This window comes from Lotus japonicus, chromosome 4 (genome assembly GCF_012489685.1).
Source record: "Lotus japonicus ecotype B-129 chromosome 4, LjGifu_v1.2".
Taxonomy (NCBI): Eukaryota; Viridiplantae; Streptophyta; class Magnoliopsida; order Fabales; family Fabaceae; genus Lotus; species Lotus japonicus.
Window position 1 is genome coordinate 80401286 of NC_080044.1, and position 27127 is coordinate 80428412.

The window sequence follows — 27127 nt, forward strand, 5'->3', positions numbered from 1 at the left end:
TTAACAAGTGATTATTGCGTTCAGAAGCATTGTTGGTTAAGTCTTTGATGAAATGTCTCTACCATTGCCTGTTCGTATGTACACAGATGTGATCCACTTGTTAATTTCTGTCTCCAATTCTTAGCTAAAATAATTTATAAAATGATTAAACATGATTTTTATGTATAAAATAAATCATGTTTAACCATTCTGATTGTTCAAATATATATGGCAATTGTGTGACTATAGTAATCCCAGTGCAGATTCCAACTATAAATGAGGAGAACTTGGATCCTTAGTCTAACAAAAAAACTCATCTTCATTGAACGCCACCGGAATTTAACCACCAAACGTCTCAAAACTTATAGGAAGTGCTCAGATAGCATATTCGAATCATGTGATTCCCATAATGCGACATTGAGACTCAAGAAATGTTTGATGTCCTCCACAACTTTAAAATTTCTAATGATCTCATTCATATTCATATTATGACAAGATAAAATTTTAATAATTTATAATTTATAAGTTGTTAATTAGGTGTGTGCACACTTTAACATGTACGTCCTCCTACATCGGGTGATCCACATATAAGAGATTTCCAACAAACTATTTGATGACTCTACTATCATCTTAAAAGTCGGATTATATATAATTCTAACAAAAAAAGTAACTCAAACTTTTTTGATGATTCTACTATCATTTTATAAACACTTATTTGATAATAACAGCTTAAAATATTTGCATAATTAAAGCAACACAAGTTATGAAAGAACATATATTTAATAAGCATCATATGATCAAAATTCTTGCATCTTCTTTTGAAAAGCATGATTTTGGACTCGCCTTTCTTTGGGCCAGTTGTGCAACAATTATGTAGTGGACTTTAGCTTAATTTTTGGTCAACTTCTTGAAGCTAAGTGGGTTTGTTCTTTTTTTGGGGTCAGTAGGTTTGTTCACATTGTTGTTCCAAGTACCAAATGGGCGTGTTTAATAGACTGTGGCTTTTAACCCATTATAGTTTCTTACTAATGTGTTCTTCGTTTTTGTCCAACACTCCAACTCATACTAAACTGTGTTGGTATGTGTTAGTGTGTGTTTGGATTTCAGTTTGCAAAACATAGTTTGAGTCAATGTGGGTTTGCAAAACAGAGTTTGGATGAATATGAGTTTGTTGTAATGTGATTTATGTTTGGATACTTTTATTTTAAAAGTAAGTTTGATAAATTAATTTTGTTTGGATAATATTAACCAAAAGCACTTTCATAGTGTATAATTACTATAAAAGTTCAATATCAATGTACCAACCAACTTTTATCCAAAGTAGAAGTGAGGATTGAGTGGAGTTGAGTGAAAGTGGGTTTTGGACACAAAGTCGATTAAGGTGAATGTAGGTTGGAGCCATCCAAACATAGTGGCACATTGTTCAATACAACCCAAACCCACATTGAGGTGTCCAAACTGAAAAACAAACATAGCCTTAGTCTTTTAGTGAACCTTTACCTATCCATTTACTTTGGCGCCAATATTCACGTAGTGAGCTTGAGTGAGCTTTAGGTACACATACTCAGCCTTAGAATACAAATAATTAACATGTCATTGTAACGATTGAGGACTCATTATATAATGGTGCTTGCTAGGATACCACAACACTTAGTTGAGGTATGATACAAGACGTGATGTGAACCAATAACATTTAAGTGAGTTTTTCTTTTTTTTCCCCATATATGTTTTAAAATGAAACAAAAATTCAAATACAGTGTCAAATGTCGGTTTCTTATTGGTACACGTCAAATCACGTCAGTAGTGTATTATACAATAAGGGTACGGTAGAATTCACCTTATATAATTGTCTGATCTTGCTACATATTACATTATGCTCATAATTGTTCTTTGCTTAAATAATTCATAATGACATTTATATACTTTTTTTTTTAAAAGATAGACCACCCAATGAAGAGGGAATCACTCCGAGTAAATCTCTGTTTTTATAGCTCTTAAACAACTAACATCATGCTCGATATTTTAAAGGCTTGTTCCCCAAATTGGGCATTTGTATTGCCATGACCTCATAGGCCCAAACCGATGTAAGAGGCCTGATCAGTCCAAAGAGCTCATCCAACTCAATACTGGAACTCATGCCTCCGAGCCACCAAGCTGAATATGCAAGACATGTCTTAATTAGAAACATTCAATTCACATCATCATCTTCGTAGCTCGACGGACCTAATATCATAACATTTCCAATTTGACTTTTTACTTGTCTCGTATGAAGCAACTTAGGGCTCGTTACTGGTCACGTGGTAATCGAATATTTTGATATTTGGTCATTTGCTACTTACAACTTTATAGCTAGGGAAGACAACGACATCTGAAATGGTTTGGACGTATTCTCATAACCCAAACAGGGTGTATTGTCAGTTTGTCCTTTCCAACCTAGCTAACTTAATACATACGAATTAAGCTAGCTATAATTAACCAATCAAATCTATCCAATATTCAACATTATATTATTTGTCAGATCGATGAACACATATATCATAACGAATCTGATCATAATCATAATACAATACTTAGTCCTTTCTTTTTCTCCTCATTCATGTAACTACTTTTTCCTCAAAACCGCGTCAATTTAGTCCTGACTTGGTCCCCTTTTTGTGACACCAATCGTTTTCTTCTATCATCTATTTCATTTAATTTTATTTGAATAGTTAATTAGTTATGTTAACAAATTGTTCAATAGACTACTTTATGATTATGGAGGATTGGTTGTGAGTGCAAAGTATTTGCTCCATTTTCAGATTATTATTTTCCTCATTTAGCCGATCAATATACTCATACTACGGGTGACACATGGCAAATTATTAGCCAAGTTCCTTCCAAGAGCTGTATCTTTTTATTTTATATATTAAGTTTATTTATGAATTTGAATATTCAAATTTGTCAAAATTTTCCTTCTTCATTTCTTGTTAGTGGCCTGTGAGCTTGATGGTATACCACCAATTATTTCATTGCAAACACTAACGTAGCGCGTACAGAGTAAAAACTCAACCCTCTGGTTGGGATAATGAGAAAAGGACAATCTACCTAACTTTATATAAGTAATAAATCTAGGATTTTATTTAAATAATCTGATTTCGTCATAAATATTGTTTTTTCAATTGTAACATTTGCTTTTAAAGTTTTCATGTAAAATTGGAAATATCTTTAATGAAATTTTTCATTAATTTATATTGATTGTGATGCAAAATTTTACTTAACAATCAGTATGATACAAAAGAGAAACAATTAATTTCATTTTAAATTTGAATTAAAAATATATATTTTTTAATTTGACAAAAATTCAGTTGGATATATGTATAAATAATTAAATTTACATTAGTAATGGACAGACCTTTTTTTTGGTACAAGTGAACAGGCCTTTAATTCTTTTGTAAATTGAATTCATTTTCAAATTTTCAAAATTAATTAACTTGTTAAAAAAAACATATTTTAGTATTAAGTTATTTGTTGACAAAAATATTATTATGGAAATAGAGATCTGATTGTATTCTATTGGGAAAATAGATATAAACATATATTATTTTATTTGGGATCTGATTGTATTATACTAGGAAAAAAATTCCCAATTTATTCTGATTATCAAGGACTTATATATCATCCTCATTGCAATTGTTTTTCTATCAATCAATAAATTAAATATTGCTGTGTTTTGTTTCACAATTCATTTAAATATATCTAGATTCACATTTTTTATATTTAAAAATACTCAACTACTATTTTGCAAGTATTTGCTATTGTATTGTAATTAAAAGCCGCGTATGAGTGTGATTTGATGATGTCCATTGGACATAAAAGGCTTACGTGAGAGCATGAGACCCCCTCCACTCAACCAAATGGCTGCTTCACAATCTCAATAATTTAGGATAATCCTCCAGATATTATTTTTGTGTGGAATGTCAAAAGTAGGATTTTCATTTTTAGATTTTTTCCCCATTCGTGGGAAGAGGAAAACTCATGTTAATATTTTCTTATTAACACTCTTTAATTTGATTGATTGATTGAAATTCATATGGATTCCAATTAGTAAAAAGTGAGACGCATATTTTTAGTAGGTATCACGTGAATTTTAAACGATTAATGAGTGAGTTTTCATAAAATAGTATTTTACTGTAATGGGAATAACACTCCAAATCTTTCAAAAAAAATAGAAATTCAAGGATTTATGACCTTTACATTATAAGTTCAGGCTGAACGCTCTAGTAGTAATAATGTCTGCGACAATGCTTGGCGTAGTATGACGGGGTTTAGGTGAAAAAAACACTCTAACCCTAGTACTACCATAATGACCAACTATTGTTGAATTATATTTGGATGTTAAAATTTCTGAAATTCTTTCATATTTTAAATTTGGTAAATCCGAGTAATTAAAATCCTAAAAGATTCTAAGATTTTATTACTAGTTCAGTTTGAAACATGGGATAGTTAACCTATTCAAACATAGAAGTAAAAGATCGAGTAGTACCTTTATTCATTTCAAAGACAAATCTAATGTTTCTAGATTTTAATATTTTTTGTGATTTCTATCAATTTGTTTATTTGTTATGTACTATTTTTTGAGTAATATTCCAAGATGAATACTATTTTTGAGTAATTGTGAGACAAGGAGGGACATGATTGGAAAATGGGGAGAAAATACCGAATCAACACCAAAAATGGAAAACGAATAAAATAAGAAAAAAGAGAGAAACGGTCTGGTCCTAGACATAGACAGACAACCCCTGACTGACCTTAAAACTCGCTCATATATATAAAACTTCCAAAACTGACGCTTATCTTTTATTACACCTTCCATTCCTCAATCTTCTCCTTTTTCTCTTCTCCTTTCTCTCTGTTTTCCCTTTTTCTTTTCTCTTCTCTTCTCTGAGAAAACAATAATTCAAAAACATGCCTGCAACAACAGAGAATAATCAAGGCTCATTCCTGGGCCGAATAAGCATTCGAAGAAACCAAGTCATGTCCATGGACGGAAGCCACGACCAGGAGCAAGAAGACCTTGAGCTTTTCCAAAAGCACGTCAGCGACCGCTTCGCTGATCTCCTCTCCTCCACCACCGACGACCCTTCTGGCGCCGGTTATTCCCTTCTATCCATCGGCTGGCTCCGCAAGCTCCTGGACGAGCTCCTCTGCTGCGAGGCTGAATTCAAAGCCGTTGTCATGATGGGCCGCGACCCTTCCCAGATCTCTAAGCCACCGCTCGACCGCCTCCTCCCGGAGTTTCTCGACCGTGTCGTCAAGTCCCTTGACGTCTGCAATGCCGTCGCCCTCGGTATCGACTCGCTTCGCAACCTCCAGCGTCTTGCGGAGATTGCCGTGGCCGCGCTTGAGCCGAGGCCTATGGGCGACGGCCAGGTCCGCCGCGCTAAGAAGGCGCTCAACGCCCTCATCGCCGCGATGATGCACGAGGACAAGGACAGCGGCAACACAAAAGGAACCGAGAGGACCAGGTCCTTCGGAAGAAGAGGCGGCGGTGGAGGAGGGAACAAGGACCAGCGCGCCGGCGGGCCATTCCGGTCACTTTCATGGAGCATGGCGAGGAATTGGTCCTCAGCGAAACAAATCCATGCCATGACCTCTAACCTGGTCGCGCCACGTGGTGCGGAATCAACCGGGCTGGCCGCACCGGTCTACATCATGAGCACTATTCTGGTGTTCGTGATGTGGACTTTGGTTGCGGCCATTCCGTGTCAAGAGAGGAATGGGCTCGGGACCCATTTTCCTCTCCCGAGGCAATTGGGCTGGGCCCAGCCCATGATTGGGTTGCAGGAGAAGATTGCGGAGGAGTGGAAGAAGAAGGAGAAGAAAGGATTTGTTGGGTTGCTTGAGGAGATGCAGAGGATGGAGAAGCTGGGGCAGTTGCTGATTGAATTTGCTGACTCGTTTCAGTTCCCAGCTGAAACGGAGCGTTTGGAGGAGGTGAAGGGACACGTGGAGGAGCTAGGGGACATTTGCAGGAAGATGGAGGAAGGGTTGGAACCATTGCAGCAGCAGATTAGAGAGGTGTTTCACAGGCTTGTCAGGAGCAGAACTGAGTTTCTTCTTGTGTTGGATCAAGGAGGGAAATCTTCAGCACCCACTGTGTAAAATTGCAGAAACACCCCTCTTCTTTTTCTTTTTACTATTTCTTACCCCATTTTGGTTTAGGCCTGTTTGGGGCTTGTTTTATATTTTTTCTTTTTTTGAGGTATGGAAAGCCTAGTGACCTGTGCTTAATTTGATTATGGTTTTTTACATTTTACTAAATATACTACTGCATGGCTACTCTGCCTTAGCCTACAATGTACATCAGGTTTTGTTTTCATTTTTTATTTACTTATTTACTTATGGGGGATGGAGGATTGCTGCACTCACTATTTTGTTGTGGTGACGGGCCAAGTAATGGTTCTGTTTAATATATGAACTCCAGATTTCTGCATTTCTATTTCTTCCCTCTCAGTTTTAACCAGCTATTTCTGTGTGATTTCTACAATCCATCCAATACAATAGTGAAGTGATATATATCCAACACTGATTTTAACTATATAAGAGACTTCTTAGTTCTTATTACCTCCATAAGACATGTACACTTAGGATTTCAGAGGCAGAATAAGATGACCACCAACCAAGCTCTGCCTTTGAGATTATTTGTGAACAAACAAGATTCAATATTCTATAAATGTCTTGCTTACAAAAAGTACACAATCTACATTACTATCTTGGCCCAATTTACACTTAAAACATTACAAGGCATGGATGTTTGGCTTTGATATTTTTATGGTTAAGGAAATTAAATAATGCTTTATACTCACATTATTGTTGATGTCATGTTTCACATATCTATAGGCTATAGCTCTATCAAATCATTATTATTTTACTCTAATGGCTGGCCATGTCATTATCCTTACGTAAGTTGTGGGATAAGAGTGGACTTAATTTTAAAAAAATTATTTACAGATTCGCAGGGATTTAGCTCTACGAAGATTTGACCATAGAGGTCTATATAGGAGCCATATTGAATTGATAGAATGAATTAAGATTTGTTTGCTAGCTCTAGTTACTGGTTTCCCATTCCAACAACTCTTACAAGGATACCATGTTTCTGAAGTTGGATGTTTTATTTATATCAGTAAGGCTAGACGTGCAAGTCATTACATTACATGTCGATTTTTTATTTTAATTTTGCTTCTGGAAATCCGATGATGAGACTGTTGGAGCATTTTCTGCGTCCTCTTTTGGTTTGCACCTTCATTCTCCTTGTTCGAATCACAAGTTTGTTCTTAGTTTTTCCCCAAGTCTAATCCGGAGGTGTTAGAGGGTTTTAGAAACTTATTTATGTTTTGTGAGAAGCTCGTAACATGGTCGTTTTTTGCGATGGTATACTTTCTCTGTGAAGTACATTCTAATGCGGGCTACGCCCCTTCATTCATTGTCGCATATTGATTCACCATCTTTGCACTCCTTTGGTGTTGGCATGGCATAGCTTGCGATTAGGATGGAGAGGTCTTGGCTTCAGTGGCATCTTTTCTCTTTCAGATTCAGTCTTAGGGAGGCTTTTGGCCTCAAATGGGCGATGTTAGTAGTGACTTACATTGACTTTTGATCTGTATGTTTTGAGATAAACTCTTTGGAGCTCTTTCAGTGGTGGATATCTGTGTCGTTCTACATGCTCTTTTTTAGATTTAATGAATGAGAATTGCCGTTTTTTTATTATTATTTTTTTTGATCGAGTTTAACTTATTTTTGAACATAAAACTATGTTGCTGACTTTTTGGCCAAGAATGTCTCTCTACCTACGCCAATTCAGTGTCGGTGGAAGAGTGTCCCCGAGTTTGCTTCCTTTTGTTCGCTCCAATGTTATGGCCTCCTTGCCATCTTAATATTTGAATGAAAAGAAGAAAAAGAATAAACTTTGTTATCCACAAGGAACCAAGAATAGTGAATACCAATGAAGGCCTCAGTATTTTTTTTGTCAAAGTAGGTTGGTAGGCCTCAGTATCTATGAGTAGTGAATACTAATGGATGACATATTTGGGTTGTGTCTTTTAAGCAAACTGAAAAGCTTCATAAATGGCCCAGCCCAGTCCAAGGCCCATAGGTAAACGTGAAAAACTTTGCAACCACCAACAGTAGTCTATAACGACGTCGTAGTACAACTCTTGTTGGGAAAAGAAAGGAACATGGCGTTGATCTGCATCTCCAATGGGGAGATTGCAACATGAATTGAAACTGCATTTGAGACTCAATGCCCCTTCAACCACCTCCAAGAGCCACCCTTACAGTGTCTCTTCAACAATTAAACTAGTATTATCATTTTGATTATAATAAAGTATTTAATCTATAAACTCATCCATGCCTTCTTCTTCTTCTTCTTCTTCTTCTTCTTCTTCAGGTTCGTTCAACTACGACTAGAGTAGTAGTCTCTGATTGCAGTGTCGTCATTTTCAAATTCAATAACCGTTTTCTGTTTCGTAACTGTCAGTTCGCAGATTCACAATGGCAGCGATATCCAACTCCTTATCACTCAAGCACACCCTCTCTCTCGGGTTTCCCCAAACAACCTCTCTCAGCCGAGCTCGTCCTTCTTCTTCTTCCACTTCCGTCGCTTTCAGACACTTCCGGCGATGTTACGCTTCTTTCGCCAACGAGAATCGCGAGTACTGCTTCACCTCCTCCATCAACACTGTTAATTTTTCTTTCTCAGCTTTACTTGTTAACTAATTTTCCATTCGCTTTCGCAGGTATGTGATTGTCGGTGGTGGAAACTCCGCCGGTTATGCAGCTCGCACTTTCGTCGAGCACGGCTTGGCTGATGGCCGCCTCTGTATCGTCACCAAAGAGGTGCTGCTTTTTATTTAGCTTGCTAGTTAGAGTATGAATCGTGATCTATATCTGCAGCTAGCATTTCTCTGTTCATAATTGTTCAATTGAATTCATTTGAAACAGGCATATGCACCTTACGAGCGTCCCGCTCTCACAAAAGCCTATTTGTTCCCGCCGGAAAAGAAACCCGCGCGTCTTCCTGTAAGAATGTACTCATTTCTCTGGTGCTGATAAATTGTTACTCAACCATATGAATCTACTGAACTCTTATGTGATCAATGATGTTGTTGTTCTGTATTATACATTGGCTTTAGGGATTTCACACTTGTGTTGGATCCGGTGGAGAAAGGCAGACTCCGGAGTGGTATAAACAGAATGGGGTAGAGGTATTCTCTTTTATGCTCTTCGAATCCGTTTTGTATCATATTTCATTTACATTTTGATACAATGCACATTGGATTGGATTGCTTGAAATAGATAGTAAAAACTAATGTTCATTTTCGAACGAATGCTCACTCATTTAGATCAAAAAGCTCATTCATATTCCTATCTAATATGAAAACAGCGACATCCTAGCTAGAAAGAGTTTTAGCACTTTTGGCATTATTGAGAATTTAAGATGTTACATTTGGTTTTCCTGTGCAGATGTTGTATGAAGATCCAGTAGAAAATATTGATATTGAAAAGCAAACTTTGGCAACAAATTCTGGGAAAATTCTCAAGTATGGGTCGCTTATTATTGCTACAGGATGTACAGCCTCAAGGTATCATCTGTCTATTTCACCTTTTTTTGTTTTAATAAAACTGATGCAGAAAATCTGATTTATCAACTATCTTGGCATTAGGTTTCCGGAGAAAATTGGAGGAAATCTACAGGGTGTTCACTATATCCGGGATGTTGCAGATGCTGACGTGTTGGTTTCATCGTTGGTAATGTCTTATTGTCTTACGCCCTTTAACACGGCTTATTGTTCTATGATTTGATTGAATTCTACATTTAAGATGGAGAATCTCATGCAGTCCTTACAATCATTTTATATGTGGCAATGCCATTTATAAAAAAAAAAATCAGTATTCAATGTGCAATGTGCAATGTTTTCCTTTCAAGTACATTATTATGTCATGATTTTACCCAAGCATACTTTCATGCAAATGGTTAAAAGTTGCAAATTATGTGTACCTGCTAAGGATACTCCCGAGAAGCATATTGCTGTATATGCTTACTTCCATTAACTTAATCAGACATGCTTTTTGTTCCTCATTATGTATATGATTTTCTGTTTTGATTTAATTTCCAGAAAAATGCAAAAAAGGTTGTAGTTGTGGGAGGTGGTTATATAGGAATGGAGATTGCTGCTGCAGCTGTTGGTTGGAATCTTGACACAACAGTATGTGTATTTCCTACATATTTTTCTCAATATCTAATTATCTGGTTAAAAATGCAAAGTTCCTGGTCTGACCTTCATTTTTACTGGCTATTATGTTCACTATTCAGCTATGATAAAAGAAGTTTTTCAATTTGGTCCTCTCGTAAAGCTTTGAAATGTATTGCATTAAAATAAAATTGTCGTCTGCTGAATAGTGAAATAATAAACACAAAGTCTTCCTAATCACTAATTTTGTTGAATTGCCTACACTACATCAGGGCATGACTGAATGACTCACTTTTATTGTTTATGCCCGTGCATGTCACTCTACCTAGGACCATGATTATATCATACTCTTAGCCTCATTTCCTCTAATTTATGGTTCAAAGTTCAAACCTAGATAAGCAAGTGATGTGGGAGTTGAGATTTATGTGTGGCTACTTTCAGGATCTGCCCATAAGATGTCATTGAACATACATATATAACAAAAAGATTAATGATACTTTTGTGAAGTTTTTATTACACTGACTCAGAAATATTGTGTTCCCGTAAAAAGTAGATCATATTTCCAGAAGATCACCTGTTACAAAGATTGTTCACTCCTTCTCTTGCCCGGAGATATGAAGAACTCTACCAAAAGAATGGAGTCAAAATCTTGAAGGTATTTCGTCCTTCCCTGTTCTTCTCTCTTTCTTCACTCTACTATAACCACTGCATATTGATGGGTATGCTTGATATTTTGTGCAAACATTCTATTCTCTAAAAACCTGGTCTCTATTTTTGTTCACTAGGGTGCCTCCATAAAAAATTTGGAAGCTGGTTCTGATGGACATGTAGCTTCTGTGAAACTCGGAGATGGATCTATTGTAGAAGCAGATACGGTGATTATACTTTTTTATATTCTTTGATATCTGGCTTAATCTTTCTTGTTAAAATTTCACTGTAGAAGACGTAGATGTTCAATACATGAATCATTTGATAAAGCATATAGGTATTATATCTACGTTTGAGAAGAAGTAGAAGTTCAATGATTTGAGAATTAGTTTTTTCTTCTGGTTTGCAGGTAATTATAGGCATTGGAGCAAAGCCTGCTGTTAGTCCCTTTGAGAAGGTGGGCCTGAATACAGATGTTGGTGGTATTCAGGTGAGGCCAATAGATAAGAATATTTGAACAGAATTCAAGATTAGAAAAAGCATTTGAGTCCTCCCCCCCCTAATATCACTAACTATTATGAGTTGTTTGTTAATGATTGCCCCCTCCCCTGCCCTTCACTCCTCACTCTACTTTTTTTTTATGAAGCATAGTGTTTGAACACGTTAGTTACCAATTTAAGAAACCATGTTCTCCATGTTAGATAAGCCCATATTTCCAGATGAGATTTTGAGAGGCCAAAATAATAGGTTGAATGGCTTGGTCTAAATGTATTAGTGTCATGTATTTCAGGTTGACGGTCAATTCCGAACGAGCATCCCAGGAATTTTTGCTATTGGTGACGTTGCAGCTTTCCCTTTAAAGGTATACTGATAACTTGCTTTTCAGTTGAGTTTCTCACTTTATTTTTTATCTGACATTTGTGATTCTGGAAAACTGGACAGATCTATAACCGTACTGCTCGAGTGGAACATGTAGATCATGCTCGTCGATCAGCACAGCACTGTGTGAAAGCATTACTCAGTGCTCAAACTGACACGTACATTGGATCATATGTTCCTGCAGATTAACTTCTTGGATTTATTTATTTATTTTTGTTGCTGAATTGCCTTGATTAATTTCCAGGTATGACTATCTTCCATACTTCTACTCAAGGGTTTTTGAATATGAAGGGAGCCAGAGAAAAGTATGGTGGCAGTTCTTTGGAGATAATGGTAAATTAATTCACAATAAATATCGTTGCCTCACCTTTTCTTTCTTTTCCTTTTTATTTTTATTTTATCTTCTGTTGCTCTCATTGTTTGTTAAATTTTCTTTTAACAGTTGGAGAAACAGTTGAAATTGGAAACTTTGATCCCAAAATAGCTACCTTTTGGATAGAATCTGGTAATGGATTCTTTTACTGTCTCTCCCTCCTTCGCTGTGTATAGATGTGTGCATTATCTCAGCATATGGGGGGATGCTTTACATGCATGCGTTAATGTGTAATTTAGTTCATGCACCATGCATATTCTTGTTTGAGCTTGATTTCCGGTTACTGAGCATGTGATTACTTGATGTCACACAGGTAAGCTGAAAGGAGTTCTTCTTGAAAGTGGGAGTCCTGAGGTACATGTCACTATTTTGATCTTTTAGCAGTGTAATAGATATTATAATCATACACTTGATGTTTTTCGCCGTAACATAAAGGCATATTAATGGAAAATTGGCGAAGTTCTTTTAGTTTTGAACCGTAACTTCAAAGTTCAAACACATGAAGATAGAAGTAGCACCTAAAAATGTATTTTTTCCCACACCAGTAGGGATATACACACCAAATGGTGGAGAGAAATAGAAGGAGAAATAGTGAGATGTGATGAGAAAGAAAAGAAAATAGAGATGTAAGATGACAATAAAAATTGGGGTGTAAAAAAAAGACTTGCAACACTCTTGGTCAGTATGTCAGCTGTCAATACCTGTCCACTTGGCTCTTTAAGTCCGAATTATATGGAAATACACTTACAATTACAAATCACAGTTTATAGTCATTATATATACTTTTGCTCGATAGAAAATCCTGTTCAATGAATCCGACTGTTTCTTTTCGCTCTCTTGCCTGGGTCTTCAAAACCAGATATCTGATGCTGAGCTTTTACCCTTGTTTAGGAATTTCAGCTCCTGCCTAAACTTGCCAGAAGTCAGCCTCCGGTTGACAAAGCCAAACTTCAAAACGCAACCTCAGTGGAGGAGGCCCTAGACATTGCTCAATCGGGGATCCTTGCAAGTTGAAGCCACTGTCTAGTACAGATTTTGGTGACATCATCCTGTAATGTATCTTCTTTTATGCCCAGATTACCAGTGAGTAGCGACAGACAGCATCTGAGTATGATTGCCCCTTAAAGAGAGAATAATATTAATGGTATTCTCGTCTTTGTCACACAGCATTAGGAACGGTTTTTAAGTGGAATGTCTAATTTGGACTTGAGGTACTGCCATATGGTGCCTGTGAAATTTCTTAATAATAATATACACTTTGTATTTACATCTTTACATTTTTGTCCATGCGATTTCTGTTCTTAGCTTTGGTTCAAAGGCATCTTTCGAAATTATGTTTGTGGCATAATCACTTCCTTGTCAGTTGTTTGTTGGAAGATGTTTGATTTCACCTTTCAACTCCTCTAACTGTGTGCTTTAGCCCAAGGAACTGGAATACTGGATCCTTACTTTCACTCTTTATTTCACATACTCTCTCCTTTATAATTAAGTTTAATTTCCTCCTTATCAAAATTGTGAATGGAACATAAAAGAAAATTATCATTAATTGTGAATGATATACAATAAATTTTACATCACAGTTTATATATAATAGAGAAGCTTGCTTGAGAAGTTAACTTTAAACAGAAAATAAACAAACTGACAGTATTGTTAATACTGTAACTAACCAACAATGAGTAACTAACTAGTGGAAGCAGTCCACTCGAGCAGAGTGTACATTACCTATCATGTACAACACACTAATACAACTCCACCATAGGACTTACACTGATTTGTCCCCTTACAAATTCAGGGGATACACAATTTGAAACTAAAGTAATTCTATCAAACACTCTAAGCTAGTGCCTGAGACACACAAATTTAGTTGTTGTGACTTTTTTTTTTTGAGAACAAAGTTGTTGTGACTTGTGAGAGACTTTGTAAGAATATGAGCAACCTGAGAGCTTTGAGTGATTTGTTCAGAACCTTTTCGCGGACAAAGAAGATATCAAGTTCCATGTGCTTAGTCCTTGAGTGTTAAACATGATTGTGTCAATAAAACAGTGCTGAAGTTGTCACAAAACACTTGAGGTGTTTGAAAAGAGACATTTACCTCAGTAAGAAGTGACTGAATCCACATAATTTCTGTTGTTGTGGGCGCTAAACTCAAATACTCTACTTTAGTTCTAGACCGAGCAACCAAATTCTATTTCTTAGACCCCAGAAAACTAGATTAGGTCTCAGAAAAACTCAGGATCCAGAAACTGATCTTCTATCATCCGGATCATTAGCCCAATCTGCATCACACATGGTTGTGATAGCTAAGGCCTGAAGACTAGCTTGTTTGATCAATAAACCATGACCAAATGTGCTTAGCATACCTTAGAATTCGTTTTACAGCAACCTAATGTTCCTCCAATGGTTGAGAGAGAGAAACTGACATACTCTATTCACTGAGTAGCAAACCTTTGGTCTTGTAATAATGAGGTACTTTAAAGCCCCAACAATTGATTGATAAAATGTAGGATCTGCCACATAACTAGCGCCAAACTTGGTGAGCTTGCTCTTACCAACCATATAAGTAGATAGTCTAGATGATCTAAGATCTTAACAACCCATATGGAAACTTTTGCTCTTGGGTTTCCTTCCCAACTCAAATGAGCTTCCCTTAGTTTCAAAAGGATTCAAGTCTCTCTCATAGCCCAATTACTAGCTTCATCATCAAATATTGGAGGATAATCCCCTCAAGACCAAGGCTTTAGTTATGAGGGCTATGTTTGCTACCATTTTCATACACAAATCATTCTACCAGAATATAGTTTTTTAACAGTAATTCTTTGCAAAAACAAAATCAGTTTTACCTCACTTTAAAATAAACGGATGTTACTCTCCTACAATCAAACAATAAGTTTATTTACGTCAGATAAAAACATTCACCAACAACTTTTACAACCAAATATACCATAAAGGCTATTAATAGTTAATACTAATAACATTCACCAACAAGAAAAAGATGTGAATCATTTTCTTTTTTTGGGGAAAGCGATGGGCTTCTTTTGATTTATGAAAAGTTCCCCTCATTAGAATTATAAATGCGATGCAAATTATACCTGACGTTCCTGCTATGGCTATGGCCCATGGTGAATAATGCACGTTGCATTACGCAATGGTCATCAGCAAATAGGAATGACTTTTTCTTTTCTTAAGTGAAGTATTTCTCTGCAAATACTAATTTCTCGCTTCACGACCAGCTCACAATGTGATAAAGAGTTAATTGACTAATAAATTATTTTCATTCATAAAAGTTGAGAAATAATTCCAAGATGAGAAATAATTCCAAGATGAAGTGTTGAACATTAAGTCAACCCATAAATCACTTTGTTAAGGCTTTGATTTGTTTGTTTGTTTGTTCCAATAATAATTAAAAGGAAAAGTATTTGCTTTGGCTTGGCCAATGGTAGATAGCTCTGACGTCAGGTTGATCGTTTCCTTGTTATGCACGCTCCGAAGGTACTCCTTTGACTTGTTTTGGTTGGAGTTACATTAAAAACATCCTTGTTACTCCATTCTCCACTCCACACCTTGTCCCAAGACAAACTTGCATTGCACCTTTCTCTTCTCTTTTCTACATAACAATTGCTCTTCATCTTCCTCTCTACTCTTCTCTTCATACCTCTCTCCCTCCTTAAATAAAATATATCAACACTCTTGTTGAAAGGTCACAAGTGAAAATGAAGGTGAGATTTCCTTGATTCCTTCCTCTTATTGAAAGGTCACAATTTCTTTGTAAAATACTACACCATGATGTTCTGTTTCCTCTGTTTTTATTTGCTTCTCTTTGAATTTATGCCCCTTTCTTCCTTTGAATTCTCTTTTTTCATATCACAAAAAAAAAAAAAAAACAAGCAAGACCAGTTCAAATGTTAAACATCTCTTTTCATTTCTGATCTTATAGGTTTCAATATTTATATTGAATTATTCATGACCCTACTCTGTTTTCCCCCTGTTTTATGAGTCTATGTCCCTCTCTCTGGCCCTCACTTCCTTTCTTGTTTCATACAAAATTATTCAATTAAACTATCATAGTTGGTTAGTAAAGAATTAAGATTATGTATCTCAGTTACATAATAACTTCATAACTGTCTTGTGTGGTCCTTTTGTTACAGAAAGTGGTGGTAAAGTTGGATTTGCACGATGACAAAGCAAAGCAGAAAGCCATGAAAACAGTTTCTAGTCTTTCAGGTACTCATCAAATCAGACTAGTATGGTCAAACATAAGCTTGAACATTATTACCTCTATTATCCTAACAAATAGCTAAATTTTAGTATAAGGTAGATAAAATTTGCATTGTGCTCAATTCAAGTTCAATGGACTCTTACATGAAGAAGTATGAAGAAGTGTGTTAGAAATATTAATTTACTATATGCGACACAAGCCTATTAGAAATGGGGCGGCCGCCCTTTAAAAGAAAAATAATTTTTTCTATTATAATATTGAAATGTTAAAGTTGTCATTGTATTTTTTTTTTTATATTCTTCGATAATTAGTCATTGTTTTTTTTTTTTTGAAAAGGATAATTAGTCATTGTTGATTTTACTTTAAGAGTAGCACGAAAATTTGTTGGGAGGAAAGGAAACACACAACCCACTTAATTAGCTGAAGAGTAATAGTGAGCAAAGCCAATTGGAACACATAATGCAACAAGATTAAGGGTTGTGATCTATTCATCGGCTGTCGTGCACAGCCCATCAGAGCTACTATTAATCATTGGAAAATGATTAAACATATGAAACGAAATTTCCATTTCTAATTGGTCAATAGAAGATACTTTGGTTTTTGAATGATAATTCATTCTGTCCTATAGTTAAACAAGTAATATTTCATCCACACCTCTCTTTTGAGGTGAAGATGTGGAATGGTGAGAGAGATAGGAAGAAAAGAAAAAGTAAGAGAGAGAAAATTTGAGATGTGATAGATGATAAGATGAGAGAGATAGAAATAAAAAGAGGTGGAAATTGAGTGTTTAAAAAATGAGGTGTGTATATATCATTACTCATAGTAAACAGCCATGTAAACATTCTTCTGTTTTGGGTGGCCATTGCTTCAGTCTAAATAGCACTTCTCTTAATTATTTCCTGTGTTTAATGTGTAAGAACTTCACCCTCCTTTCCATTTTTTCGGGTTCTGTCCTTGAGTATATGCTAAGTTTTGTGACCAAAGGAAGCATTGAAAAGTTAAAGGAACAAAATTGATTTGGAATGACCCTGCCTTTAAATTTTGTAAACAGAATCAAACATTTTAATGTCAAATAAACCAATTAGGCTTTCGTTTTCTTGGTTAACTATACAACCATATTAAACACAGGAATAATAGACGTTTTTGTCGCTATAGTACCTTATGGACGGCTGGTAGATATTTAAATGTTGGATGAATTCTCATCTAACTATTCTAAGAGAATAATTATTCACTAAAAAATGCAGGCATTGATTCCATCGCCATGGACATGAAAGAGAAGAAACTTACTGTAGTGGGTGACATTGACCCTGTCGATGTTGTGAGCAAATTGAGAAAGACTTGGCACACAGAAATTTTATCAGTTGGGCCGGCAAAAGAGCCAGAGAAGAAGAAAGAAGAAGCTAAAAAAGATGATGGGAAAAAAGATGACAATAAGAAGAAAGATGGTGGTGGTGATAAGAAGAAAGATGAAAGTGAACAAATTGCTGAGCTTGTCAAGCTCTACAAAGCACACAATCCCTACATGACTTCATACTATCATGTTCAGAGTGCAGAAGAGAATCCAAATGCTTGTGCTATTTGTTGACTGTGATGATTTATAAGACAATTAAGTGCATGTTTGAAAATCCTTGTAGAATTGATTCTAAGACTAAAATGAATTATGGGGAGAAGTTCAGTGAGTAGGTTCGGGGTGCCAGAGTTGATTTTAATGAAAAATAAGCTGATCAAGACGTGCTATAGTTGCTGTTGTTTGTTGGTGATGGTGAATTATACAGCACAAGAGATGAACAAATGTAAAAAAGGCTTCTTGTAAATTGATTAAGGGTGTATTAAAATTGGCTTTACCAGTTTTGAATGAAAATAATAAATTATGTGTGCAGTTAGATATCTGTTAATATCGGCCAGAAAATAGCACTCATTTTAAGATAAAATGTTCACAAAACTCTTTTATGAATTTAGATCAAAGTCTGTTCATATCTAAGTATATAAACACACTTACTCATTGTGTTATGTGCTTGCCTATGTTACCATTCAAAATTGTGTTATACCTGTTCAGCTGAGTATTTTGTAATCCATTCCTAATGAAAAACTGATGTGGATTCTGGATGACCCTATCTTATTTTCAAGGTATTCTTGGGATAGGAATGAATAATTGCGGCTAGGGTTATATCATCATGCATCAGGATATAATGACACTATGATAAGGATCTTATATATATTTAGATGATTAAAATATTAGCTGGTGGTATGAAATTTGTTTACAAAAGCCGGTGAGGGTGACCTATGAAAACCACTGGCTTAAAACTAGATTACTGTTTAATGTCAGGGTTATTGGAATCTCATTAAGTAAAGTATAATCAGGGCCGGCCCTGGGCCTGTGCAAGCAGGCACACAGCCCAGGGCCTCCAAAAAAGAAGGGCCCAAAAAAAAATTCGAATACTTTTTACAGCGCTTTTACTTTAAAAAGCGCTGTAAATAGTCAATTTTTTACAGCACTTCGTACCGCAGTATACTATTTAACAGTGGTGAGAGGTCCGAAGCGCTGTAAAAGACATTTTTTTAGCTTAGTTTTCCTATTAAACTTTCTCCAAAAAAAAATTTAGGGATCCATTTTTATTATTAACTCAGGACCTCCAAAATGTCGGGACTGGCCTGAGTATAATGTAATCCAATTCTGTCATAGTTTTTCTTGATACCACTTCCAGAGGGATATCCAAAACTAATCTTGTAGTATTAACACATTGAATATTGGACAACTTTGATTTACAACACACGGGGCCACCTCAAGGAAGGGTCACCAAACTAACAAAAAAGATTGTAATAACCAAACATGCGCTCAATACAAGGCAAAGTGTTTTTTCTTTCCTTTTAAATACAGGTAGGTTGATATCATTTTCGAGTACCTACTTAGTCGTCACTTACGTCTTGTTATTTTTTAGCACCTCAATGACTTATTGATTTCATCTTTTTATTTTCGAATCACAAAGGTTCATCGACTTTGCCCTGTTATTTTCAAGTATTCCAATTACTTGTTGACTCTGTCTGTTTTTTTTTTAACGTTAAAAAAGCTACTCATCCGAGTTTATATGGAGGTTCTTAGTGGTTTTGGTGCTTTGTCTTGGGTGCTTAGTTATTTGGTTAGAACTTGCTAGTAGGTTCGGGGGTTTTTGGCCTAGGTTTTTATTTAGGGCTTTGTTATTGTATAGGGTGGTTTTTGCCTGGGTGGACTGTTAGGGTCGTTTTCTTTATTTGTTGGGGCCTGCTTGATGATTTTCTATTTTTTCTGTAGTAGATCACCCATGTTTGGCTTTTCTATTCAAGAGACATGCTCTCTGACCGTGACTTATTAATATATATTTTTGTTTTCTAAAAAAAAATAAAAAATTTGTAAAAGTTTTTCTTCTATTTTAAAATGAAAGTTCAGCTAAAGAATGAATTACATTATTAGTCTTAGTCTGACTACCAATATGAAAGAAAAAAAAACATAAAATGAGCTATTTACATTAAGGATCGTATTTTTGTTTTCGAGTACCACAATGACTCATCGACTTCGTCTTGTTATTTTTTTAGTACTCCAAAGACTGTTTGACATTTACCTTATTATTTTCAAGTATCCCAATGACTCATTAGCTTCGCGTCTCATTACATAGAACCCTTCCAAGTTTTAACACTCAGTCGAGCGCTTCCTCATATTACACGGAACCCTTCCAAGATCTTATACTCCTATCCCTCAATCGACCTCTCCGTATATATCACATAACCCTTTGGAGGCCTCATCCCTCGGTTGAGGCCTTCCTCCGAGTTCCCTTCCTCATAATCTGTTCAGCATGAAGGTTACTCAAGCTAGTGACCCTTCCGATGCACAAGGAGCTCAGAGGATGAAGTTCCATAGCAATATTAATATTTGCATTTAGTTTGTGACCTTGAACACTCTTCATGTGTAACTTGTTAGAAATCTGGTTGTGATAATCCTGGATAAAGTCAAGAATCGTGAGCGTCCACTTTCCGAACAAATTATTTCGACCCTATAATTGCCTGGGTTCACGAAATCTTTGTTGGGATAATACTTGACAATCAGTCTGGTTCTTGGCACAAGAGAACAGATCAAGAAAGTAGAGAGTTCTGTTTTCGAATATTTGTTACTGTATTCGGTTTTCTGTTTTTCTGTGTAGATACCTTAGGCTGCAAGTCACCTTATATAGGATGCTGCACGAATGATCACAACTATTCGAAAATAAGTCACGATTTTTCAAACTAGGGTCACACCCGTTCGGGAAAATTTCTAACGGGGCGCTGCCAGGGGCTCCGCCCCTTGGACCCCGGTTCGTATTCGCGGTCAATTATGCGTTGGCTCACCGAGCGTGCACTCCGCACTAACCTGACTCGATTCCGAGCCTAACGCGTAATTGCATCAGCCTATAGTAGATCACATTACTACTAAAATACATTGATGATTCTAAAATCACCAACATAACTAAAGGTGAAAAGTTAATTACCATCTAATTTTTTGTCTGTCCTAATATACTTGATGGTGACAAACCACCGCCTCTTGGTAATATACATTAAACAAGAGTAATGATATTTGAATATATAGTTTTTACCGTACATTCAACACACATATACATTTCTTATGGTTTTTAGCTACGGTAAACATTCGGCGGTTACAAACCATTACTAAGTTGTATGTCTAAAGGATGTCCAGGAATAACATATGTCTAACAATCATTTCCGATTAAACAAATGAACCTGTTTTGGACTGAAAATATAAATATGCATGCCGATCAAATATTTAGTAAAGTACTTTCTGATCACTTTCTGTTAGAGTTTTAGGTGTGGATATGTACACAACAATGACATATTTCTGATCAACCAACACCTAACTAATATTTGGCTGTTTTAACTTTAAAAATCTGTCCTAAGTTCCAGTATCAAATCTTATCCTATGAGTTTATGTAAAAAATAAAAAAAGCTTACCAACCACCATAATGCCTCGAACATCTTTGATTTGGTAGAATCTGATTTTTGCTGTCCCAAAAGTGCAGGTATAAACAATTGTATAATTAACACATCCTTTACAAACAGATATGGCATCCCTCAGCAACAGAAACCAAACCACAACGTTTACGCTCATAAATGACTAAACAGCAATCATAAAAGTACATTTGTCTCTGAACTATTGTAATATGTCCTGTTTTTATCAGGTCCTGTGATGATCTTGATTTTATCATTTTGTTTTGGGTTACTATTTTCAATTTTCTAATGTAATACTGGATTAAGCTTTAGTGTATTTTATTCAGTGATACTTAGGCAATGTATATTGGAAGTTAGGATGTATTCTTCATTCATGCATTATAACATGTTAACTAAGCTCTCTTCTAATTTTATAGTAGTTTTTAACTATTACTCAATAAAAGATAGAGAACTCAAATGGCCTGATTTTGTGGATTAACTGTTATTAGGCACCAAATAATTCATCAGAAATGGGTGATAAATACTTTTTAAACCAATGAAATACTGGATAACAATACATGTGTTGAAGACCTTTATTAACAATTAACCATAATTGGCCTAACAATTTCAATAAACATAATACAGATATCTTCTAGACTCTTGAGGACTCTTACAAAACCAATAACCTTACAAATTCTATGAACTTCTTTCACCATGAACCCATTATTTGGCAAGTGAAAAAAGAAAAAATCCCCTAGTATTGAAGGTGCAACCATCCAGCACCACAAGTTCTTATGTGATGCTAGTTACAGAAACAATATCAGGAATTCCCTATTGTTCTCAAATGAACAAATCCAGCAGCAGCCATGTAATCTTGCCAAAATAACTAATCAAAGAACCAAAAAATCTTCCACCTTTATTTCTTCTAAATGTTGCAGAGAACTATGCCAATTCAAGTAGTGGCTTTAACTAGAGGTGACTGTGGCATAGGTGAGTGAGGTGACATCATGATATCATCAAACCTTCTAGTCTTGAAGCTCAGCCTCAAGTTACTCTGCCAGCAAGGCCTCTTCTCAGGCACCTTGACCTCCACGTTCTGAAGAACAAACGCGCGAATCCTCTGCAAAGAAACCTGCACAGCCCTGTCATCCATGTTGGCATAGCACACCCTGAACCACCCTGGCTCAGAGCAATGAAAAGAAGAGCCAGGTGAAACATTGATCTTCACTTCATGAATGATCATCCTCCAAAGCTCCATTTCCGAATCAAACGTCTTCTCCTTCAAAAGATGGCGCAAATCCATCCAAACAAACAGACCCCCACTGCTCTGCAAGCACTTAATGCCAACTTTAGACAACCCCCCAGTGAAAACTCTGTACCTTTGGCCCAACCTCTTTGCACTCTCTCCCAGAAACCTTTCCACAAAAGCCTCATCTGCAAGCATTGCTGCCAAAAGATACTGTGTCTGAGTTGAAACCAATCCAAAACTTGACATCTTACGAGCACAGTTAACAACAGCATCATTGTATGAGTATATAATTCCAACTCTGAAACCAGGGAACCCCATGTCCTTTGAAAGACTGTAAACAATGTGAACGAGGTCACGGTCACATTCAATGTCCGTGTCCTGTTCTATAATCTCAGCAATGCTTGTGAAAGTGGGGTGGCCGAAAACTGTGGCGGCGTAGATTTCGTCGCAGATGAGGTGGATGCGGTTCTCGTTGATGAAGGTTAATGCGGTTCTGAGTGTGGTTCGGTCCATGACAGTGCCTAGTGGGTTTGATGGGTTGGTGATGAGCAAGCCTTTGACTCTGATGTTGTCTTGTTTGGCTTTGTTCAATGCGGTTTCTAAGGCTTGCTTTGTGAGCTTGAAATTGTTGGAGCTTTCGCAGATAACTGGAAGAAGCTGAACTCCTGTTCTCCACCTCAAATCTCGATCGAAACTGCATTAGGAAACATAGATGATCATTAGAAAAACAATTCAGGTGTAGATGTTCATAAAGCTGTTATAATGATGCATGGATTAAATATCATTGTGTCGAGGGTAACTAACTCGCACAAACTTGCACTAAATGATAAATGACTAACTACTAAATGAGTTTGATTTTTATGATGATAACTCAACACACAACCTCAAGGTTAAAGACGATGTAAGACGATGTGAGCCGCCACCGCATCGTAACTCATGGTAATCATTAGCACTAGTTTTCTTAGACTCACATGTAAAAGGCATTGACGGCCGTTGATTTCTAAATATGACTGTTTACTACTAGTGCCAAATAAGAGATGAATGATAGAAGTTGAATACTTCAAAGTCATTCCTTTGAAAACAAGGGCCAAGGGGTAGTGGGGATTTGGGTTTGGCACCCCACCTATTGGGTTTGGCACCCCATGTATTCAATACGGAAATTTAATTTCCGTTTTCAAAACGGAATTTAAAATTCCGATTTGTTTTTTATATGCAATGAACGGTTGAAAATGTGCCACATATGCTAAAATACATAACGGTTTTTTAATTTCCGTTTTTTTCGTATTAAAATCGGAATTTAAATTCCCGTTTTTAATAAAGTGGGGTGCGAAACCCAATAGGTGGGGTGCCAAACCAAATTCCCGGGGTCAAATTTGACACCGTGGCTGTTCATGCTGACATGGCATCCACAAGAAATGGAATATTGACAAAAAGACTTACAATTATTGAAGTAGTATTTTAATAGAAAATATTTTATAGACATTGACCGAATGAGAAAGAAAAAGACAAGAAATAAATAATGAGTCAAAGTCTTTCGCATCTTGCATCAGAAATTTTGAGATACATGTAGCACTATAGTTTATGTTGATTTCTAACCATAAAAAATTGCAGATTTTAACTCTCTAGTTAATGGCGGTTAGAAACTGATAAAAATAGTTAGTGTTGCAAGTGTGGCAAAATTTATGGTGCACAAAAACTATTTTTGATAAATAATTGATGTAGTTTGTATACTATTTGATATGTGCGAGTATTATTATTGTATTTTAATTGAAGAACATCATGGCCCACTTAAGCTACCTTCATTAATTATGTGTAAAATTAATTAATTACTAATATTATAATTTTAAAAAATGGAAGTGGAAATTGAATTGAATTGATTTGAATTTGGATATATTATTACCCTGGATAATAGGGGGTGGGCACCAAAAATGCATCACCGGGATCTGCCAAACAAAAAGCAGTGACTTCGTGTGCTCCGGTTGCTCCACCACTCATGACAATACGATCAGGGTCGAATGTCACTCTGTTTCCTCTTGTTTTTCCCATGAATTTAGCCACAGCCTGCGCAAATTAACTTCAAGTTAGCTATGATAATACATGATTATTGTGTATCAAATATCACTAGTCAAATAATTGATGTGTGTGATCAAGCTAGCTAGCTAGTTTGATTCCAATTAAATATTGTATTATCACACTCACATTTCTGAACTCTGGAAGACCATGATAATCCTGGAAGTTAGATATGGCCTTGAAATCATATACTCCTTCTGGAGTACAAATGGAGGCTTCTGGGTTGCTCATTACCCAATCTTCAACCAAGTCGGAAGTAAGCTGCAACAATGAAAGATAATTGAATTAGAACTCATTAATGTGGAAAAATAATGTATGTATATATATATATGTATGTGAGCTCCATATTGTTATATGATGATTACCTGATTCTCTGCAAGACCCATTTGGATAACCCCATTGGGATTGTTGGTGGGGTGAAAGGGGTTTTCATCATAAGCCTTCCATCCATCAAAGTAAGGGGAATCTTCACCGTGTCCGTTGCCGGTGGCTATCTTAGACAACAATTGAGGTTTTTGTTGTTTGTTCATTAGTCCCATAGCGTCTATGTTGATGATATTTCAAAGCTTTTAGAGTTTGAAAATCTGGAGTTGTAAATGAATGAATTATGTATCAACAGAAGCAATAATGAAATGTTGTGTTGCTATGAAGTTGTGGTACTCACAGGAGATCTGCTTATTTATATAGAATGTGGTGGTGCACAAAGAGTTAGCTAGATTGATTTTCTTAGACAAGAATTATTGGTGGTGGTCCAAGACATAGAAAATAGGAAGGAAGGTGGGTGAGAAGGTGTTGAGGGAGTGTGATGCCCCAGGCTTCAGATATAGTATACGATGCCAGGTAAGCATTTATAGTTGAAAATTAGACAGGAGTTGGTATATACGCAGACAACACCGAAAAATATATATGTAAATTAATCGTCATCGTACAATTGGAATTGGGAGCTAGCTAGGAAGACGCCACTTGTTATTATTTGTCAACAAACTGGAGGAAAAGCATTGACTCTACTCTGTTATAAGCTTGCATAGAGTTGTGTTGTGATTAGTAGTTCAGTTGAGATTAAAGTTGCAAACTAAAGTTACGTATGCGTTTTTTTCACATAGATTACTTTGTATAAATGAGAGGGTTAATTAATTATTTTGACTATATTTTTTTTTGCTTCATCGGAAAATTACAAGACAAATAGAAAACTACGGCACCGCTTTCGGAACCCCCAAAGAGTCCTTTAGAAGAAAGGTCTCTAAATCATGGAAAGGGACATTTAACACATGGCTCCCCATACCATTATTCCTAGAAGCAAACCGAGCAATGCAGTTAGCTGCCTCATTGCATTCCCGAGGGATCCTTCTCATAATCACCTCCCAGTCGCGAGCTAACCACCACGCTATGTCTTTAGCCAAAGGAACAATACTGAAACTACTAGCCTCTCCAACCAGGTCAAGGGCAACTCTACAATCACTCTCACAGATGAGCTTCATGTATCCCTTATGCCACGCTAATTCGAGCCCCAAGCAGAGAGCTTTCAGTTCAGAATGGAGAGCGTCTCCACCATCTTCAGCCCACATGAAGCCTTGGAGCCAGCTTCCTTCACTATTCCTGAGTAGACCGCCTGCACCCATGCGTTGGCCATTCTCCAAAAAACTGTCATCCACATTCAATTTAACGTAGCCCCGTTCCGGGGGAATCCACCTCACTCTCAAGAGCCCCTCCATGTCGCCTGCCTCTCTATCTTGTTGGCCTCTCAGAAATTCATCATGGTCATGGCAGAGCCTCCTCCAGGCCTCCTGCAGGTTCCACGGCTGTTCCTCAAGACACATATTATTTCTCCATTTCCATACATTCCAAGCCCCTGCCAGGAAGGCCATAGCATGCGCACCTTTTGACAGAAATGAAACCCACTGATTCAAGTCCATACTAGTAAAGGCTTGCCATGAAAATGCTCCTAGTCGCTGCCACAACTCACGTGAATGAGGGCAATCACGTAAGCAATGGAGCGTTGTTTCTTCCAGCTCTGAACACCGGCTGCACGCCGGAGATTGAGCTAAGTGGCACCGGTACCTGGATGCATTAGTTTGGAGGGCTTCATGTAACGTAAACCAGATGAAGAAACGAATTTTCTCCGGGACCTTTAGCTTCCACACCCATTTCCAACAGTCGCTCCCTTGCTCCTGACGCCCTAACTCGTTCAACCATCGATAGGCTTCACCCACTGTATAACAACCTGCAGCACTGGGACCCCAAGTCCATACATCTGCTTGGTTCTGAATCAGGCGAGGATCCACACGGTGCAAGTGTTCCAAGATCTGGGGAGGTAACGATGTGTACAGCCGCTGCAAATTCCAAGTCCCATTAACAATGATATCCCCAAGGGTCATCTGGGTATCAGCTATGTTAACGTAGGGGAGGTGGTTGGCTACCATACCCATCCCACTCCAGTCCCCATACCAAAGTGGTGTGTGACCATTCCCAATCCTGTACTTGAAACCCATTCTCAATTGGTCCAGAGCTTTGATCAAACCCTTCCAAACTGGCGA

The 27127-nt window shown here is 36.8% G+C and overlaps 4 protein-coding genes across 4 annotated transcripts; 3 read left to right on the plus strand and 1 right to left on the minus strand.

The window, feature by feature from the left end:
• Nucleotides 1–4801: 4801 nt before the first annotated feature.
• LOC130711995 (protein ROH1) lies at nucleotides 4802–6337 on the plus strand. The gene has a single exon (XM_057561812.1). It carries the CDS (start codon nucleotides 4924–4926, stop codon nucleotides 6118–6120), a length of 1197 nt encoding a protein of 398 aa, XP_057417795.1. The 5' UTR covers nucleotides 4802–4923; the 3' UTR covers nucleotides 6121–6337.
• Nucleotides 6338–8179: 1842 nt separating this feature from the next.
• On the plus strand, nucleotides 8180–13383 carry LOC130711994 (monodehydroascorbate reductase, chloroplastic/mitochondrial). Its single transcript, XM_057561811.1, has 17 exons — nucleotides 8180–8404; nucleotides 8495–8669; nucleotides 8754–8853; nucleotides 8959–9036; nucleotides 9150–9221; nucleotides 9481–9599; nucleotides 9681–9765; nucleotides 10134–10223; nucleotides 10762–10863; nucleotides 10994–11083; nucleotides 11266–11346; nucleotides 11647–11718; nucleotides 11799–11893; nucleotides 11980–12068; nucleotides 12178–12240; nucleotides 12422–12462; nucleotides 13000–13383. Exons 1-17 carry the CDS (start codon nucleotides 8365–8367, stop codon nucleotides 13120–13122), a joined length of 1515 nt encoding a protein of 504 aa, XP_057417794.1. The 5' UTR covers nucleotides 8180–8364; the 3' UTR covers nucleotides 13123–13383.
• A 2235-nt stretch (nucleotides 13384–15618) lies between these two features.
• Nucleotides 15619–18203, plus strand: LOC130711996 (heavy metal-associated isoprenylated plant protein 39-like). The gene is made up of 3 exons (XM_057561813.1): nucleotides 15619–15824; nucleotides 16254–16329; nucleotides 17569–18203. The coding sequence occupies exons 1-3, from the start codon at nucleotides 15819–15821 to the stop codon at nucleotides 17907–17909; spliced, it is 423 nt and encodes a 140-aa protein (XP_057417796.1). The 5' UTR covers nucleotides 15619–15818; the 3' UTR covers nucleotides 17910–18203.
• A 3633-nt stretch (nucleotides 18204–21836) lies between these two features.
• LOC130711445 (1-aminocyclopropane-1-carboxylate synthase) lies at nucleotides 21837–25362 on the minus strand. The gene is made up of 4 exons (XM_057561066.1): nucleotides 24959–25362; nucleotides 24723–24854; nucleotides 24424–24584; nucleotides 21837–23217 (listed from the first exon to the last, which is right to left on the minus strand). Exons 1-4 carry the CDS (start codon nucleotides 25130–25132, stop codon nucleotides 22227–22229), a joined length of 1458 nt encoding a protein of 485 aa, XP_057417049.1. The 5' UTR covers nucleotides 25133–25362; the 3' UTR covers nucleotides 21837–22226.
• Between the last annotated feature and the right edge of the window lie 1765 nt (nucleotides 25363–27127).